This window comes from Sabethes cyaneus, chromosome 1 (genome assembly GCF_943734655.1).
Source record: "Sabethes cyaneus chromosome 1, idSabCyanKW18_F2, whole genome shotgun sequence".
In the NCBI taxonomy this organism is placed as follows: domain Eukaryota; kingdom Metazoa; phylum Arthropoda; class Insecta; order Diptera; family Culicidae; genus Sabethes; species Sabethes cyaneus.
The window spans coordinates 65,797,238-65,813,979 of NC_071353.1; the positions used below are offsets into that span (position 1 = coordinate 65,797,238).

Sequence of the window (16,742 nt, forward strand, 5' to 3'; positions counted from 1 at the left end):
TTAACTGGAGGGATGGAACAAACCTGCCACCGTATGAAAGCCGGTGCGTTCTGATCGGCCTGCCGACACTCTCAAGCAGGTGGGTATTCCTTCAACGCACGTTAGTATTTGATACTCTGACTGACAACATCGACTGCCCCGAAATACTGGGAAAACTGCGATTCAACATCCCGACTCGAGTGATGCGTCAATATAAGTTCTTCCGAAGATCGACGCACCGAACTACCTACGGAATGAACAACCCCCTAGCCATGTGCTGCAACCGTTTTAACGAAGTTGCTCATATGTTTGATTTTGGTATGACAAAGTGTGTATTTAGACTAAGAGTTAGTTGGGTAATAAGTAATATGTCTGTGCGATATTTATATGTCGAAGATTAATAATAAACTGAAAATTGACATCCAATTGACAATTGACAAGTCTACGGTGAATCTATCAGAGAGGTTGAGTTGACGGCTGCCCACTCTATGAGCATTATTGAAGATTGGATGCGCTCCAGGAAACTGGAGCTAGCGCGTCATAAAACGAAGTTTATCGTTGTGAACAACCGCAAGTCGGTGCAGCGAGCAAATATCAGCCTATTTCGTCAACGCGATCCTTAAAACTCCTGGGAGTCATGTTCGACGACAAGCTCAAGTTCGGGAGCCACGTCGACTATGCCTGCAAGAAGGCTTCCACAACTATTTCGGCATTATCTCGAATGATGTAAGACTATTGAAAGCATAATAAAGACATTTTGAAAGCAAATGGCCACATCAGCATTGGTTCCGGAACATCCTGTACCCGATTTTCGGGGATATTTTTGTATTTTAGGATAACTCATCTTGCGACACATCACATCACATCGGCTTGATCAAATAAGACTGATGAAAGTAAAACTAGGTCATTTAGAAGCCAAATGGCTACTTTACCGAACCGATGTTTCGGAACATCCAGTATCTGATTCTGGGGGACATTTTTGGATTTTGAAATAATTCATCTTGCGGCAAATCAAATCACATCGCATTGATAAAATAATAATAATGGAAGTACAATGTGGCGTCAGTCGCATATAATCCGGTAACCGGTATTTATAATGACCCGTAAAATGTGGTAATTCGGGCTGAATAATTACCCTGCAATCCAAAATGTCCCCAAAAACCGGGTACCGGATAGTTCGGAACCGATGATAAAATGGTCATCTGTCTTCAAATTGTTCCCACACGGAGAGAAATTTGATCTCCAAAACGAGCAAAATGACTAATGATTCCAGGTTTCTAGCTTATGATTTATGAAAATCTATACCTATAAAGAAGGATTTCTGTCTGTCTGTCTGTCTGTCTGTCTGTCTGTCTGTCTGTCTGTCTGTCCTGTGTTCCTTATAGAATCAAAAACTACTGAACCAATCGGCGTGAAAATTTGCATGTAGAGGTTTTTGGGGCCAGGAAAGGTTTTAGAGATGGTTAGAGACCCCTCCCCCCACTAAGAGGGGGAGCTCCCATACAAATGAAACACAAATTTCTGCATAACTCGAGAACTAATCAAGCAAATAGAACAAAATTTGGCATGTGGGTGTTTTCGGTGACAAGAATTTATTCTAGAGTAATTTGAGACCCCTCCCCTCTTTATAAGGGGAATTATAACTCCTCTCCCCTTTAAGAGGGGGGGTTTCCATACAAATTTCCTCATAACTCGAGAACTAATCAAGCAAATGGAACCAAATTTGGCACGTGAAGGTTTTCGAGGGCAAGAAAATTTTCTATGTTGAATTAGGACCCTTCCTCACTTTAAGAGAGGGGGCTCCTGTACAAATGAAATACCAATTTCCTCATAACTCGAGAACTAATCAAGCAAATGGAACCAAATTTGGCATGTGTGTGTTTTTGAAGACAAAATTTTTTTCAATGATGAATTGGGACCCCTTCCCAATTTAAGAGGGGGGGGGGGCTCCTATACAAACGAAATACAAATTTCCTTATAACTCGAGAACTAATCCAGCAAATGGAACCAAATTTGGCATGTGGGTGTTTTTGGAGGCAAGAATGTTTTCTATGATGAATAAGAACCTCTCCCCACTTTAGGAGGGGGGGCTCCTATACAAATGAAATACAAATTTCCTCATAACTCGAGAACTAATCAAGCAAATAGAACCAAATTTGGCATGTGGGTGTTTTCGGTGACAAGAATTTATTCTATGGTAAATTGAGACCCCTCCCTCTTTATAAGGGGAATTGTAACTCCTCTCCCCTTTAAGAGGGGGGGCTTTCATACAAATTTCCTCATAACTCGAGAACTAATCAAGCAAATGGAACCAACTTTGGCATGTGAAGGTTTTCGAGGGCAAGAAAATTTTCTACGGTGAATTAGGACCCCTCCCTACTCTAAGAGGGGGGGTTCCTGTACAAATGAAATACAAATTTCCTCCTAACTCGAGAACTAATCAAGCAAATAGAACAAAATTTGGCATGTGGGTGTTTTTTTTGGTGACAAGAATTTATTCTATGGTTAATTGAGACCCCTCCCCTCTTTATAAGAGGAATTATAACTCCCCTCCCCTTTAAGAGGGGGGACTTCCATACAAATTTCCTCATAACTCGAGAACTAATCAAGCAAATGCAACCAAATTTGGCATGTGAAGGTTTTCGAGAGCAAGAAAATTTTCTATGGTGAATTAGGACCCCTCCCCACTTTAAGAGGGGGGGCTCCTGTACAAATGAAATACAAATTTCCTCATAACTCGAGAACTAATCAAGCGAATTGAACCAAATTTGGCATGTGTGTGTTTTTGGAGACAATTTTTTTTCAATGATGAATTGGGACCCCTCCCCACTTTAGGAGAGGGGGTCCTATACAAACGAAATACAAATTTCCTCATAACTCGAGAACTAATCCAGCAAATGGAACCAAATTTGGCGTGTAGGTGTTTTTGGAGGCAAGAATTTTTTCTGTGATGAATTAGGACCTCTTCCCACATTAGGAGGGGGGCTCCAATACAAATGAAATACAAATTTCCCCATAACTCGAGAACTAATCAAGCAAATAGAACCAAATTCGGCATGTGGAGGTTTTTGGAGGCAAAAATATTTTCTACAGTGAATTAGGATCCTTCCACACTTCAAGAGGGAGGGCTTCTACACAAATGAAATACAAATTTCCTCATAATTCGAGAACTAATCAAGCAAATGGAACCATATTTGGCATGTGGGTGTTTTTGGAGGCAACCATTTTTCCCATGATGAATTAGGACTTCTTACCTTTTTAGGAGGGGGGGGGGCTCCCATTCAAACGAAATACAAATTTGCTCATAACTTTAGAACTAATCAAGCAAATGGAACCAAATTTGGCATGTGAGAGTTTTAGATGGCAGAATTTTTTTTCTGTGGTGTATTACGACCCCTTTCCCTTTTAAGAGGGTGGGCTCCCATACAAATGAAATACAAATTTCCTTATAATTTGAGTACTAATCAAGCAAATGGAACCAAATTTAGCATGTAGGAGATTTTTGAGTCTTGAATTTATTTTATGATAGTTAGAGACCTCTCACCCCTGTGGTAGGGGGATATGGACTCTCATACAAATAAAACAAAAATTTTTGCGAAACTCAAAAACTAATCCAACTCGAGAAATTCGAGACTCTTCCATAAAACATTAATCAATAACAAGACCACAAAAACTATCTATAGTAACACTAGATCATTCAGGACGAGCCGGTCGCGAGTGTTGCCGGTGACCCGCCGTCGGAAGCGCCGCCCACTGGGGGGCTTGCAAAACTCGAAAAGTGACAAAGATCATCCGAGATTCATGATTTATGTACAACACAGGTTAATTTGTGGCAATACGAAGTTTGTCGGGTCATCTAGTACATTATAAATAATAGTCATGATATCACGAGCTTCTTGCAGTACAACACAACGCAAAATCATGAACTATTATACATGATTTTGTGCTATCTGATATGGCAGTCATGATTTGACAGGAATTCGCATTTCATAATTTCATGATTTCATTCATGACATCGGAATCAAATTTCTTTCCGTGCAAAGTTCTTGTAACTGTCTTATTTGATCAAGGCGTTGTGATTTCATGTGCCGCAAGATAAATTATTTCAAAATTCAAAAATGTCCCGCGGAATCAGGTACTGGATATTCCGGAACCGATTGTAAAGTGACCATTTGGCTTCTAAATGACCTTATTTTACTTCCATCAGTCTTATTTGTTCAAGCCAATGTGATTTGATGTGTCGCAAGATGAGTTATCCTAAAATACAAAAATGTCCCCGAAAACCTGGTACCAGATATTCCGGGACCAATGCTGATGTAGCCATTTGCCTTCAAAATGTCTTTGATATTTTCAATAGTTTTATGTTATCAAGCTGATATAATTCGGCGTTGCGCAAGACAAATCATCCTAAAATTCAAAATTGTCCCCAAAAACCGGGTACCGAATGTTCCAAAACCGATGGTGAAGTGGCCATATGGGTCCATCCCCATTGTACTTCAATTAGTGTTATTTTATCAAGCCAATGTGATTTGATGTGCCGCAAAATGAATTATCTCAACGTATGCAAATGTCCCCCGGAACCTGGTAGTGGATGTTCCGGAACCGACGCAGAAGTGGCCATTAGTCAACAAATATTTCCTAACACACCTTGGGTGCCAGTTTTTGACCATACCTTTCAAACGAGGTAAAGAAAACGAAATTCGGATTGAAAATGGATAAATGAGAGCAATTTCAAAACTTGGGTCGTTTTCGACCCCAATGCATAATATGTAACTGTTTTCTAATGCATTTGGAAGATTAAAGGAGATCTATTACTTTTGAACATATCGGACGGTTTACATTGCCTTCTTTAAGTAAAGGTGCCATTGAACGGTATACCATTAAAGTTATAAAGCTATAAACATCATAAGTTGGCCAACAGAATCGCTATTTACATATTTCAATACGATTAGCTCAAATTGTGTGTTAAATTCTGATTTCCTCTAATGCCTTACATATGCCAAAATATTACCACCAGAATGCACCGTGCTCTGCAAGTGTGATTACAGCACTAGATGCAGCTTACGAAAGCAAAGTTGTGCAAGCCTGTCGAATGCCGCTTTTATGTCTATATTTTTATATTTTTGGCTAATATTCAAAATCAATAAGCTATATACCGTAATGGTTGTCTATCCTGCTGTTCACAGCATTACTAAAAGAATAGACGCATGCAATGTTGAATCATTCTGTACAATCCACCAAATCGTTTACACGTAAACATTTCCGGGTTTCTTCCAATCTTAGCCTATGATGTCGGCAATTGATGATAAGATTCACTGATTGTTGACAAATTATGTCATACAGGTGTTTACCAGATCGTTATATTTGATCAATGGAAAGAACTATTACTCTCTTCCGCAAGCTACAGTCTCAAAACAGTTCGACATTAGTAATTAATCCTTTCTCTACTTTTGTAGATGTGTTTTAGCATGGAAAGCAAATCATTGTGGTCGCTTGGGAGCTGTTACACAATGACAAAGTATAAGACGCATCCATTCATTCGGTATAATATTTGCGTCCAATTTGATGATGGATTCACACGGTTATTTGTACAATAAGGAGATCAAATAACGCAGAAAACGATAAATTTGCGCCAGGCTTGCAAACCGGGAGTGGGTGCCGAAAATTTCGTCAAGAATTTGGCAGACAACTGCTAGCTTGAAACATAAGTCCAGGACATGACATGTTGCGTAATAGTAGTAGAACATTTTGTTAAAAACATTAACGTGGAAGAATATATTTTTCAATTTTTAGTAAACCAAGAAAATGTGGCATTTTTCACAATAAAATTAATCTATACCTATAAAGAAGGATTTCTGTCTGTCTGTCTGTCTGTCTGTCTGTCTGTCTGTCTGTCTGTCTGTCTGTCTGTCTGTCTGTCTGTCTGTCTGTTTTGTGTTCCTTATAGAATCAAAAACTACTGAACCAATCGGCGTGAAAATTTGCATGTAGAGGTTTTTAGGGCCAGGAAAGGTTTTAGTGATGGTTAGAGACCCCTCCCCCCACTAAGAGGGGGGGCTCCCATACAAATGAAACACAAATTTCTGCATAATTCGAGAACTAATTAAGCAAATAGAACCAAATTTGGCATGTGGGTGTTTTCGGTGACAAGAATTTATTCTAGGGTAATTTGAGACCCCTCCCCTCTTTATAAGGGGAATTATAACTCCTCTCCCCTTTAAGAGGGGGGGTTTCCATACCAATTTCCTCATAACTCGAGAACTAATCAAGCAAATGGAACCAAATTTGGCATGTGAAGGTTTTCGAGGGCAAGAAAATTTTCTATGTTGAATTAGGACCCCTCCTCACTTTAAGAGGGGGGGCTCCTGTACAAATGAAATACTAATTTCCTCATAACTCGAGAACTAATCAAGCAAATGGAACCAAATTTGGCATGTGTGTGTTTTTGAAGACAAAATTTTTTTCTATGATGAATTGGGACCCCTCCCCACTTTAAGAGGGGGGGGGGCTCCTATACAAACGAAATACAAATTTCCTTATAACTCGAGAGCTAATCCAGCAAATGGAACCAAATTTGGCATGTAGGTGTTTTTGGAGGCAAGAATGTTTTCTATGATGAATAAGAACCTCTCCCCACTTTAGGAGGGGGGGCTCCTATACAAATGAAATACAAATTTCCTCATAACTCGAGAACTAATCAAGCAAATAGAACCAAATTTGGCATGTGGGTGTTTTCGGTGACAAGAATTTATTCTATGGTAGATTGAGACCCCTCCCTCTTTATAAGAGGAATTGTAACTCCTCTCTCCTTTAAGAGGGGGGGCTGCCATACAAATTTCCTCATAACTCGAGAACTAATCAAGCAAATGGAACCAACTTTGGCATGTGAAGGTTTTCGAGGGCAAGAAAATTTTCTACGGTGAATTAGGACCCCTCCCCACTCTAAGAGGGGGGGCTCCTGTACAAATGAAATACAAATTTCCTCCTAACTCGAGAACTAATCAAGCAAATAGAACAACATTTGGCATGTGGGTGTTTTTTTTTTGGTGACAAGAATTTATTCTATGGTGAATTGAGACCCCTCCCCTCTTTATAAGAGGAATTATAACTCCTCTCCCCTTTAAGAGGGGGGACTTCCATACAAATTTCCGCATAACTCGAGAACTAATCAAGCAAATGCAACCAAATTTGGCATGTGTGTGTTTTTGGAGACAATTTTTTTTTCAATGATGAATTGGGACCCCTCCCCACTTTAGGAGGGGGGGTCCTGTACAAACGAGATACAAATTTCCTCATAACTCGAGAACTAATCCAGCAAATGGAACCAAATTTGGCATGTAGGTGTTTTTGGAGGCAAGAATTTATTCTGTGATGAATTAGGACCTCTTCCCACATTAGGAGGGGGGGCTCCAATACAAATGAAATACAAATTTCCCCATAACTCGAGAACTAATCAAGCAAATGGAACCAACTTTGGCATGTGAAGGTTTTCGAGGGCAAGAAAATTTTCTACGGTGAATTAGGACCCCTCCCCACTCTAAGAGGGGGGGCTCCTATACAAATGAAATACAAATTTCCTCCTAACTCGAGAACTAATCAAGCAAATAGAACAACATTTGGCATGTGGGTGTTTTTGGAGGCAACCATTTTTCCCATGATGAATTAGGACTTCTTACCTTTTTAGGAGGGGGGGGGGGCTCCCATTCAAACGAAATACAAATTTGCTCATAACTTTAGAACTAATCAAGTAAATGGAACCAAATTTGGCATGTGAGAGTTTTAGATGGCAGAATTTTTTTTCTGTGGTGTATTACGACCCCTTTCCCTTTTAAGAGGGTGGGCTTCCATACAAATAAAATACAAATTTCCTTATAATTTGAGTACTAATCAAGCAAATGGAACCAAATTTAGCATGTAGGAGATTTTTGAGTCTTGAATTTATTTTATGATAGTTAGAGACCTCTCACCCCTGTGGTAGGGGGATATGGACTCTCATACAAATAAAACAGAAATTTTGGCGAAACTCAAAAACTAATCCAACTCGAGAAATTCGAGACTCTTCCATAAAACATTAATCAATAACAAGACCACAAAAACTATCTATAGTAACACTAGATCATTCAGGACGAGCCGGTCGCGAGTGTTGCCGGTGACCCGCCGTCGGAAGCGCCGCCCACTGGGGGACTTGCAAAACTCGAGAAGTGATAAAGATCATCCGAGATTCATGATTTATGTACAACACAGGTTAATTTGTGGCAATACGAAGTTTGTCGGGTCAGCTAGTTTCTAATAAACAAACTAACAATAGATACACATGTTATTTTCAGACCAACCAGGAATATGTATCTAAACTGAAAGAAAAAAATGATTGAATGCAAATAAAAAAAATACATCAGACATTCCATTCTGAAATCATCCTCGATGTCATTTCGTCGTCAGGGCCGTTGAATCAAACATGCATACATGCCCCCCAATTGTTTTGCCCGGTACTTACCCTTGCACGTGAGTGAGTCGTAGCGGCATCCGGCCTATCCTGGCCACCACCATGTAGCGCAGACGCCGGCGGCTCATTGGCCCGGCTCGACATGAACTCATGTGACCGGTATGCCAGTTCCGGGCATTTTTTCCTTCTCGGCAAAGGCGGTTCGTTGATCGAAGCTGACAGCGAAGACCCAGATGACGCAGCGTGCGGAAAAAAATTAAAATTTTGTGAAAACATTTGACGGAGGTAAACCTTTGGCATTAACGATGCTGCCTACAAACATCAATGTGAGAGCATACTGCCTAACGAAAAGTCAAGTGAGTAATACGTGAACCAAAACATTTATTCAATTTGCTACATTTCGGTGGAAATGAAATTCCGAGAGTACTTTCACTAATTTCATTATCTGATCTAGGGATGAACATAAAATAGCTTTGATACATAATATGCATAAGCTTCGATACATAATTTATTCGTTTTAAAGCCATTTTGCGCTATTGACAAAACTCTAGTGTCTAATCGTATTATTCTAAATTTACCATGTTCTACACACCCAAAATGATATTATGGGTAAATTGATTAACAATTAAAAATATTAACCGTTATGTGTTCGACAGGGTACCCGGGTACCTTTTCAGCTTTCAAAGTACGAAATTCTAAAGTTTTCTTTGATCAAGGATACTGAAACTCTGTGACATCTAAGAACTAGTTGAATTGCAACTTTTCATAAAATAAGTTTTCATGTAGCACTTAAGGGGGTGGAATGGGGGGGCTTCGAATTTTTTTACCCCTTAAGTGCTCGACAAGGGTACCCGGGTACCCACAAATTGAAACGCTTGTAACTTTGGCAATTTTTGACCGATTCGGACACTTTTACCACCAAAAGATTCAGGAACTTATCCACTTCCAGTGTGGTTATAACAGAGCCGGAAGTGGTTCATCTGGTTCCCGGAAATCCGGCAGTCCGAGGATGTGTTCCGGAATTAAAGCACTTTTTATATTTTTGGATGTAATTATAGTAATATGGGTGTCCAAAGTTCTTCCAATTACTCCGGCAGGTCATTCTTCATTGTTTTAAGACAATACAATGATATATCCTCGGAATGGCCATTCTGCGACAAGTTCCCGTGGGACCTCCTGTGGCCATAAAACTGTTTGGTTTGCAACACTGGCAATATGGGTGTCTAAATTCATGAAATTACTCCAGAAGGTCATTTTTGATTATTTTGATTCTATCTGATGATTTTGCCACGGCACGGCCATTCCGGAACATATTCCCGTGGGGCTTCACAGTTGTCCAAAACCAAAAATATGTGCGCATTAGAGTTTTGAGTGGGAAAACTTGATTTTAGGTTTATGGAACCTTTGGGAGAGTTTCTTGAAATTAAAAGTTCTATCGTATGGTGAAATCCAAATTTTGAATAATCCCCCTAAAAGTGAAATAAAAAATTTATTTTTCTGCAGCTTCAATATAACACATTGATGAGTTCTGCAAAGTTTTAGAGCATATTATTACAAGAAATTTTACTGAAGACCGTAACCTTCTATCTCTTCAGCGAAGATAGAAAAGTCCTATTTCTTATATGTGAATCTTCAAAATCAGTTTTTCTATTTTAGCTCTTTTTGTAGTTGTTGTATGATTTTTCATGTTCTATAAAGTTGTACAAATAGTAAAAATAAACAACTTTGCCGAATGTAGTATACCTCTATCTTTGCTTATTTAGGAGCTGTAAAACTTTTGTTATAATAAATACCCTAAATCTGACCCCGAATTACTCAACTATGCACAAACAGATACAAATTACATTACATGAATCTGAAACTAAATAAAAAACTACAAAAAGTCAGGAAGTTTCATTTGTATCCGTCTGCGCATAGTCGCGTAATTGGGGATCAAAATTAGGGTATTTATTATAACAAAAGTTTTACAGCTCCTAAATAAGCAAAGATAGAAGTATACTATATTCGGCAAAGTTGTTTATTTTTACTATTTGTACAACTTTATAGAACATGAAAAAATCATACAACAACTACAAAAAGAGCTAAAATAGAAAAACTGATTTTGAAGATTCACATATAAGAAATAGGACTTTTCTATCTTCGCTGAAGAGATAGAAGGTTACGGTCTTCAGTAAAATTTCTTGTAATAATATGCTCTAAAACTTTGCAGAACTCATCAATGTGTTATATTGAAGCTGCAGAAAAATAAATTTTTTATTTCACTTTTAGGGGGATTATTCAAAATTTGAATTTCACCATACGATAGAACTTTTAATTTCAAGAAACTCTCCCAAAGGTTCCATAAACCTAAAATCAAGTTTTCCCACTCAAAACTCTAATGCGCACATATTTTTGGTTTTGGACAACTGTGAAGCCCCACGGGAATATGTTCCGGAATGGCCATGCCGTGGCAAAATCATCAGATAGAATCAAAATAATCAAAAATGACCTTCTGGAGTAATTTCATGAATTTAGACACCCATATTGCCAGTGTTGCAAACCAAACAGTTTTATGGCCACAGGAGGTCCCACGGGAACTTGTCACAGAATGGCCATTCCAAGGATATATCATTGTATTGTCTTAAAACAATGAAGAATGATCTGTCGGAGTAATTGGAAGAACTTTGGACACCCATATTACTATAATTACATCCAAAAATATAAAATGTGCTTTAATTCCGGAACACATCCTCGGACTGCCGGATTTCCGGGAACCAGATGAGCCACTTCCGGCTCTGTTATAACCACACTGGAAGTGGATAAGTTCATGAATCTTTTGGTGGTAAAAGTGTCCGAATCGGTCAAAAATTGCCAAAGTTACAAGCGTTTCAATTTGTGGGTACCCGGGTACCCTTGTCGAGCACTTAAAGGTGTTTTTTTTGTCGAACACATAACGGTTAACAAGCTTTCGTAACTTCGATGTTTACGGAAAAGCAGGGATGGGGATAGAAACAAAAATATTAATTCATAGCACCTACGAATAAAGCATGGGAATAAAGTAAATAACACTACAGAATCAAAGCATATAAACTAGTAATTTTTTATTACCAAAAATATTGTTTATTAAGGCCTTCCCAACAAACATTTTTGTTATATAACAGCTTATTAAGCGCCTGTTACCCGGTAATTGGCTATACAACGGTTGAATAAGCTACTGTTTGTTGGGTTGACTATTAATAATGCTCTTTTGAGTTATAGTTGCATACAATTACTGCAGATTAGCAAAAACTTTGCGATATTTAGAGAAATCTTGTGTTTACGGAAATTGAACTACGCTGAATGTAACTTATCGTTGATTTAAAATTTGTTTTTCATGAGTTTACATTAAATCTTCGGTAAGGCTATATGAAACTTAAAATTTGCCAAAGTTTATGCCAAAACTAAACGAAATTTCTTGTAGATCGAATTGTAAAACCATAAAAACTAAAATTCAAACCTTTTATACATTACGTTCAATTTCTGTACACATGAAATTTCAAGGATTTTCTCACAACAACCTTTAACATTATAACTCAAATACTTATATTTTTAAACTGTACAGAATATCAAACCATCAGCCTTTAGTATTGTATACATGTATGTTAGTTGGTCACTGTGTAATTAAAATATCAAAATTATGCTGCAGTGCAAAAGTATCATTGTCCTAGTCGAAAATTGATTTTCTTGTATCTACCGCATACATACATTACACACTACTCTTTTGCCGCATCAGTTAGCTTCATCAGACGTTCTGCTAAAATTGCGTGTTTCTACAACATTTAACCAAATATTTTTACAACCACGACAGCGTATTTACAGCTTGATGTGAAAACATAAACCCATAACTCTACGAGAACAACAAAACTAGGATACATCGATTTTTCTATTATCTCTTATCTGTTATTTTTTCTCAAGAACTAGGATTATTATTATTTTTAAGCAAGTTGGCTAGACTCCTTGTACTATAAACAGGTATAGTTTGATTCGTCTTATGAATTTTATTAATTATTGGTAATGCAAAAAACAGTGTATAACGTTTGAATATCGCTACCAATTGGTTACGTGTAATGAAAAACTTTGCATTTTGGATGGCTGTCTAATGAATGGAAATTTTTTTTCTTGAATTCCGTCAAAAGCTCTGAATACCTATTTTATGTACATTCAATTGCATCTAGCATTAATTCTGTAATTATTCCTGTTACAGTCACTCCACAATTGTAAATAACCCACTGTTGTGGATCAACATTGATTTAAAATGTCACTCACTTAAACAGTGGTTTTCTAGTTGAATTCATGTTGTGTTGCATTAAAAGTAGAATAGTTTGGTGGAATCTTTTGTAGTTCGATTTTATCATGTTTTGCTGGCTTATTCAATTTTTAGAAATTGTTTTCTGGATTGTCAACAAAGAAACCCATAACGATAAAAATTATTATTGGATACAAGTAGTATACAACAGAAAATAGTGTAATAACAATAGCTATTTCACAAAAAATTAGAAGGGTCTGTGCCTCAGCACACAAACGCTGGCTTGGCGTAGGACTTCGAATGTATACACCGAAAGGTACAGTCACTCTCCTTAAGGTTGCTACCACGAACCTTTCTGTATATTTCGTATAAAGATATCCAATTTGAATTATAAGGTTACTTTGAAGTGTACGCTTTAATTCGATACATCTACAACCAAGGATGGAAAAAATCACTTCTAGCTATCAAGATCATAGGAGCGATCAGATTCAGATTCATGGACATGGACTACTTGTAAGTGACAAATGCTTGGTCGTGATATGAACAGATTATGATAAACCTCATATCAGATCATGTTCATTGCGTGATTGCGTTAAGAAATATAACAGATACAGACGATTGATTATGTGCAGCGTATGAATCGCAATACAAACAACCTTTTTTCTCGCGGCTGGGTAAGATGTAACACTTGCTCGTATGTGAAAATGAATAGAGTTACTAAATATTCAGATTAAAAATGAACTCGCCTAATTCAAACGAAGTGTTCATATTAGCGGGGGCTCACGGTATTGACCACCCTATTCCCCCTTTCAGAAATCCACTCTTGTCGTCCAGCCACCTGTAAAACTGCTCTCGTTTCAAATGCAATCCCTAAAATGGAAGCGAAATAAAGCTTTTTATCTATATTCTTGTCTGCCAGTCACTTGCACAGGTGCCATCTGTCTAAATGCAATAGAAACTCAACCCCTCTTACTTATTTGGGTCAGCTTCCCTAGGACGATTCCTTTAAGTCAAGGAACATCCCTATAACGAAAGAGAAATAACGCTTTTTTCACATAGACCTCTTCGCCACCCCCCTCCCTCCCTGACCAACCCCACATAAGCCACCGCTTTCTTATCTCTCAGCCACTTGCGCAACTGCAATCGGTTTAAAAGTAAGAAAAATGCAACTTCTTTTGCTTATTTGTACCTCCTTGATAGTAACCATCCCTCTTTCGGGCTTCGGGCTGAGAGAGAGTTTAGCGAAGGGAGGGAAAGTTGAGAAGTACTAAAGAGTAGCGAAGAGATCTGCGAAAGAAGTTGAACGAGGACTTTCATCTAAGCAAGAGCGTTGTTGCCTGCTCCGTAAGATAGAAACAACATGCCATATAATACGTCATTGTACGTGAAAAGTAGTTCTCGTGGTGTAAAGAAAATTCATCATTTCACGATTTTCCTGGTGCGCCGATAGCCAGTGAATATCTTCAGCAGTAACCGGTTCCCGCGATTGAAGAAAGAGGTCGTTAGCCTGCCGTAGTTTTCCGTCGGGAACGTGTTAGACAAATAACCGACTATTCCATGTGCGTCGAATAATTCGGTAGCCACGCGGTCCACGAGAGGTCAGTATTCCTCGTGCAACGATCAACGTAGGTTTTCTTGCACGCGTTCAACGTAGAGTTTCGTCCACGGCGAGTGCCCGACCTCATAGCATGCCGGAAGGGAACCCACAATACTGTCACCGTAAAATCGGTTGAAGTGCCACGTGTCTGCGCCCCTCGGAGTTTCGTCTTCGGTGAGTTGTAATCTGTTCGTAGAACCGAGCAGGAACACCCGGGATTGTCATCGATAGTTATCATCGTTCGACCGGTGTGTCGGCTAACCAGTTCAGTCATCGTTTCGGGCAATAAATCTCGGAAAAGGATCTTCGTAAACGTAAACGTATCTTAATCCGATGAGTTCCCTCTTCGTCTACGAACACGGTGGGCAGAGCGAACGTTACTCTGAAAGAGCTCTGGTCACCCTTGTGAACCCGCTACAGGTATGATTTACACTTTCCCTCCTTCGCATGCCCATTCCTGAAGGCCGCAACGATTTGTCATCAAAATAGTTAAAATATAAGCATTAAAATGAATTCTCGCACTATATAAGTCTTGCTTTCTGAGCCTTGTCTATTATGTCTTGCATGTGCAACAAATCTATGAGTTGTCGATTACATCGAGTAAGTTATTATACTCAATGATTGGTTGGATGGAGAATGCCAATAAGCAGTGGAGAAAAATAACTAGTTTGGAAAAATTATCTGAACTATGCTACTAGGGATAATTTGGCCAAACATCGACGAGCATGGAACCAGTTAATCATAATTCTGAGCAGTAAAAAACATCAGAAGGAGGACAAATACCGTGAAGAATTAGAACATCTATTCCGAGCTAATGACATGCACAAGTTTCTAGAGAAGATGAACTAGACTCGTAAGGGCCACACAATGAAACCTGATATGTGTAGAGAAAAGGGAGGGAATCTGATCACAACCAAACGCGAAGTGGTCGACAGGTGAAAGCAGTTCTTCGATGAACACTTCAATGGTGAAGTTACAGAAGAAGGCGAAACGGAAGATAAGCATAAGCATAAGCATAGGATACCTCCCGCTGCTATTCCGTTATTGACCAGGACCGATGAAAATTGCAAAATAAAAAAGCATACTTGAGACAGCATCATCATCATCAGCCTCATTGTGCATCCTTATCAGGTCCCTGCATGCTGATCAATACCGACGCCAGCCACGTCCGAATGCGGGTCCTGGTGGGATAGGAAGGAATGTTAGTCCAACACTTGCTGCTACTAAAGACCAAGGACAGAAGAAGGCGAAACGGAAGATGACCTAAAAGTGCCTATGGAAGATAGTAATGTAAGGACCACCTACCAGCAGAACTTTATTAACATGACCGGGAAACGCTGGCAAAGGCTCTACACTGAGTTATTTCCAAGATTTGGGAGAACGCGAAGCCTTCGCAAGAATATATGGAAGCAGTGGTTTGTCCCATTTACAGCTCGATTGCTGCAACTATCGCATAATTACCAGTATTATGCCGCCGTCATTGCGTCGCTTACAGGCGCAGAGAGGCTTGAGACAAGCTGACGGCTTAAACGTCGTTGAACATCACTCATGAGGGGGTCATCCAATGAGCGGGCATCGAAACGAGAGGCACGTTTTTGACTAAAGGTGCTAGCCGTCGAAGATTTCTTTGATATCAAAGCCACTTATAGTGGAGTCTTGGAGAGTTGGGCTAAAAATAAATACATCGAAGACCAAATACTTGAAAGGAGTGAGCTCATTGGAGACAAAAGCGCGCTTTCCTCGGACGGTAGCTATTGACGATCGCAAACTAGAAATGGTAGATGAGTTCATGTATTTACGTTCGCTGGTGACCGCGGCCAGCAACACTAGTAAGGAGATCCAACGACGCATTCAAGGAGGAAATCGGGCCTGCTTTGCTTTTCTCAAAATGCTACGATCAAGAAGCATATGCCGCTATGCGAAGTTGACATTGTACAAAACTTTTGAGAGACAGTAGGCTTCGGTGCGGTGGGGTGGAAACATCATGAGGATGCCGACCCGCAGTGCGATGGAAATGGTTTGCTTGTAGCCTCACCGGCACCATGAACGGGGGGGCTCAACGTGCAAGATGACTGGATCAGGTCGAAAGTAATCTACGACTTCTGAGACACCTGGGTAATTGGAGACGAGTGGCCCAAGACCGAGTCGAATGGAGACGACCGTCCCGGTGGCGACAACGGTGGATTCTCCGACGTAGCAATAGGGCTTATTCGCAAATGAGAGGTTCTCTTAGCGTCTTCTCTCTTCTGCTTTTTACGGTGATGCCAAGGCACTTGAACGGACTAATTTTCAATGAAACGGGTTCTGACGTTATTAGCTAGCTATTGGTTAAAATGGATTGGAATGTATTTATGTCACCGTAATAAACGTAAGAGAGGAAACACGAAAAGAATCTATCATTTTCACATAGGCGTTTTTCACATGTTGCGCGAGGTTCATTCGATTCACCTTATTGGCAT

General features: G+C 39.4%; 1 protein-coding gene across 1 annotated transcript in view; it reads right to left on the reverse strand.

Annotated features, from left to right (window-relative positions):
- LOC128733204 (uncharacterized) overlaps positions 1-16,742 on the reverse strand; it is a 119,313-nt gene that overhangs the window by 72,730 nt on the left and 29,841 nt on the right. The window contains exon 4 of the mRNA XM_053826899.1: positions 8,474-8,637. Within this exon, the coding sequence (XP_053682874.1) occupies positions 8,474-8,637 (164 nt within the window). The remainder of the gene's footprint in view (positions 1-8,473; positions 8,638-16,742) is intronic.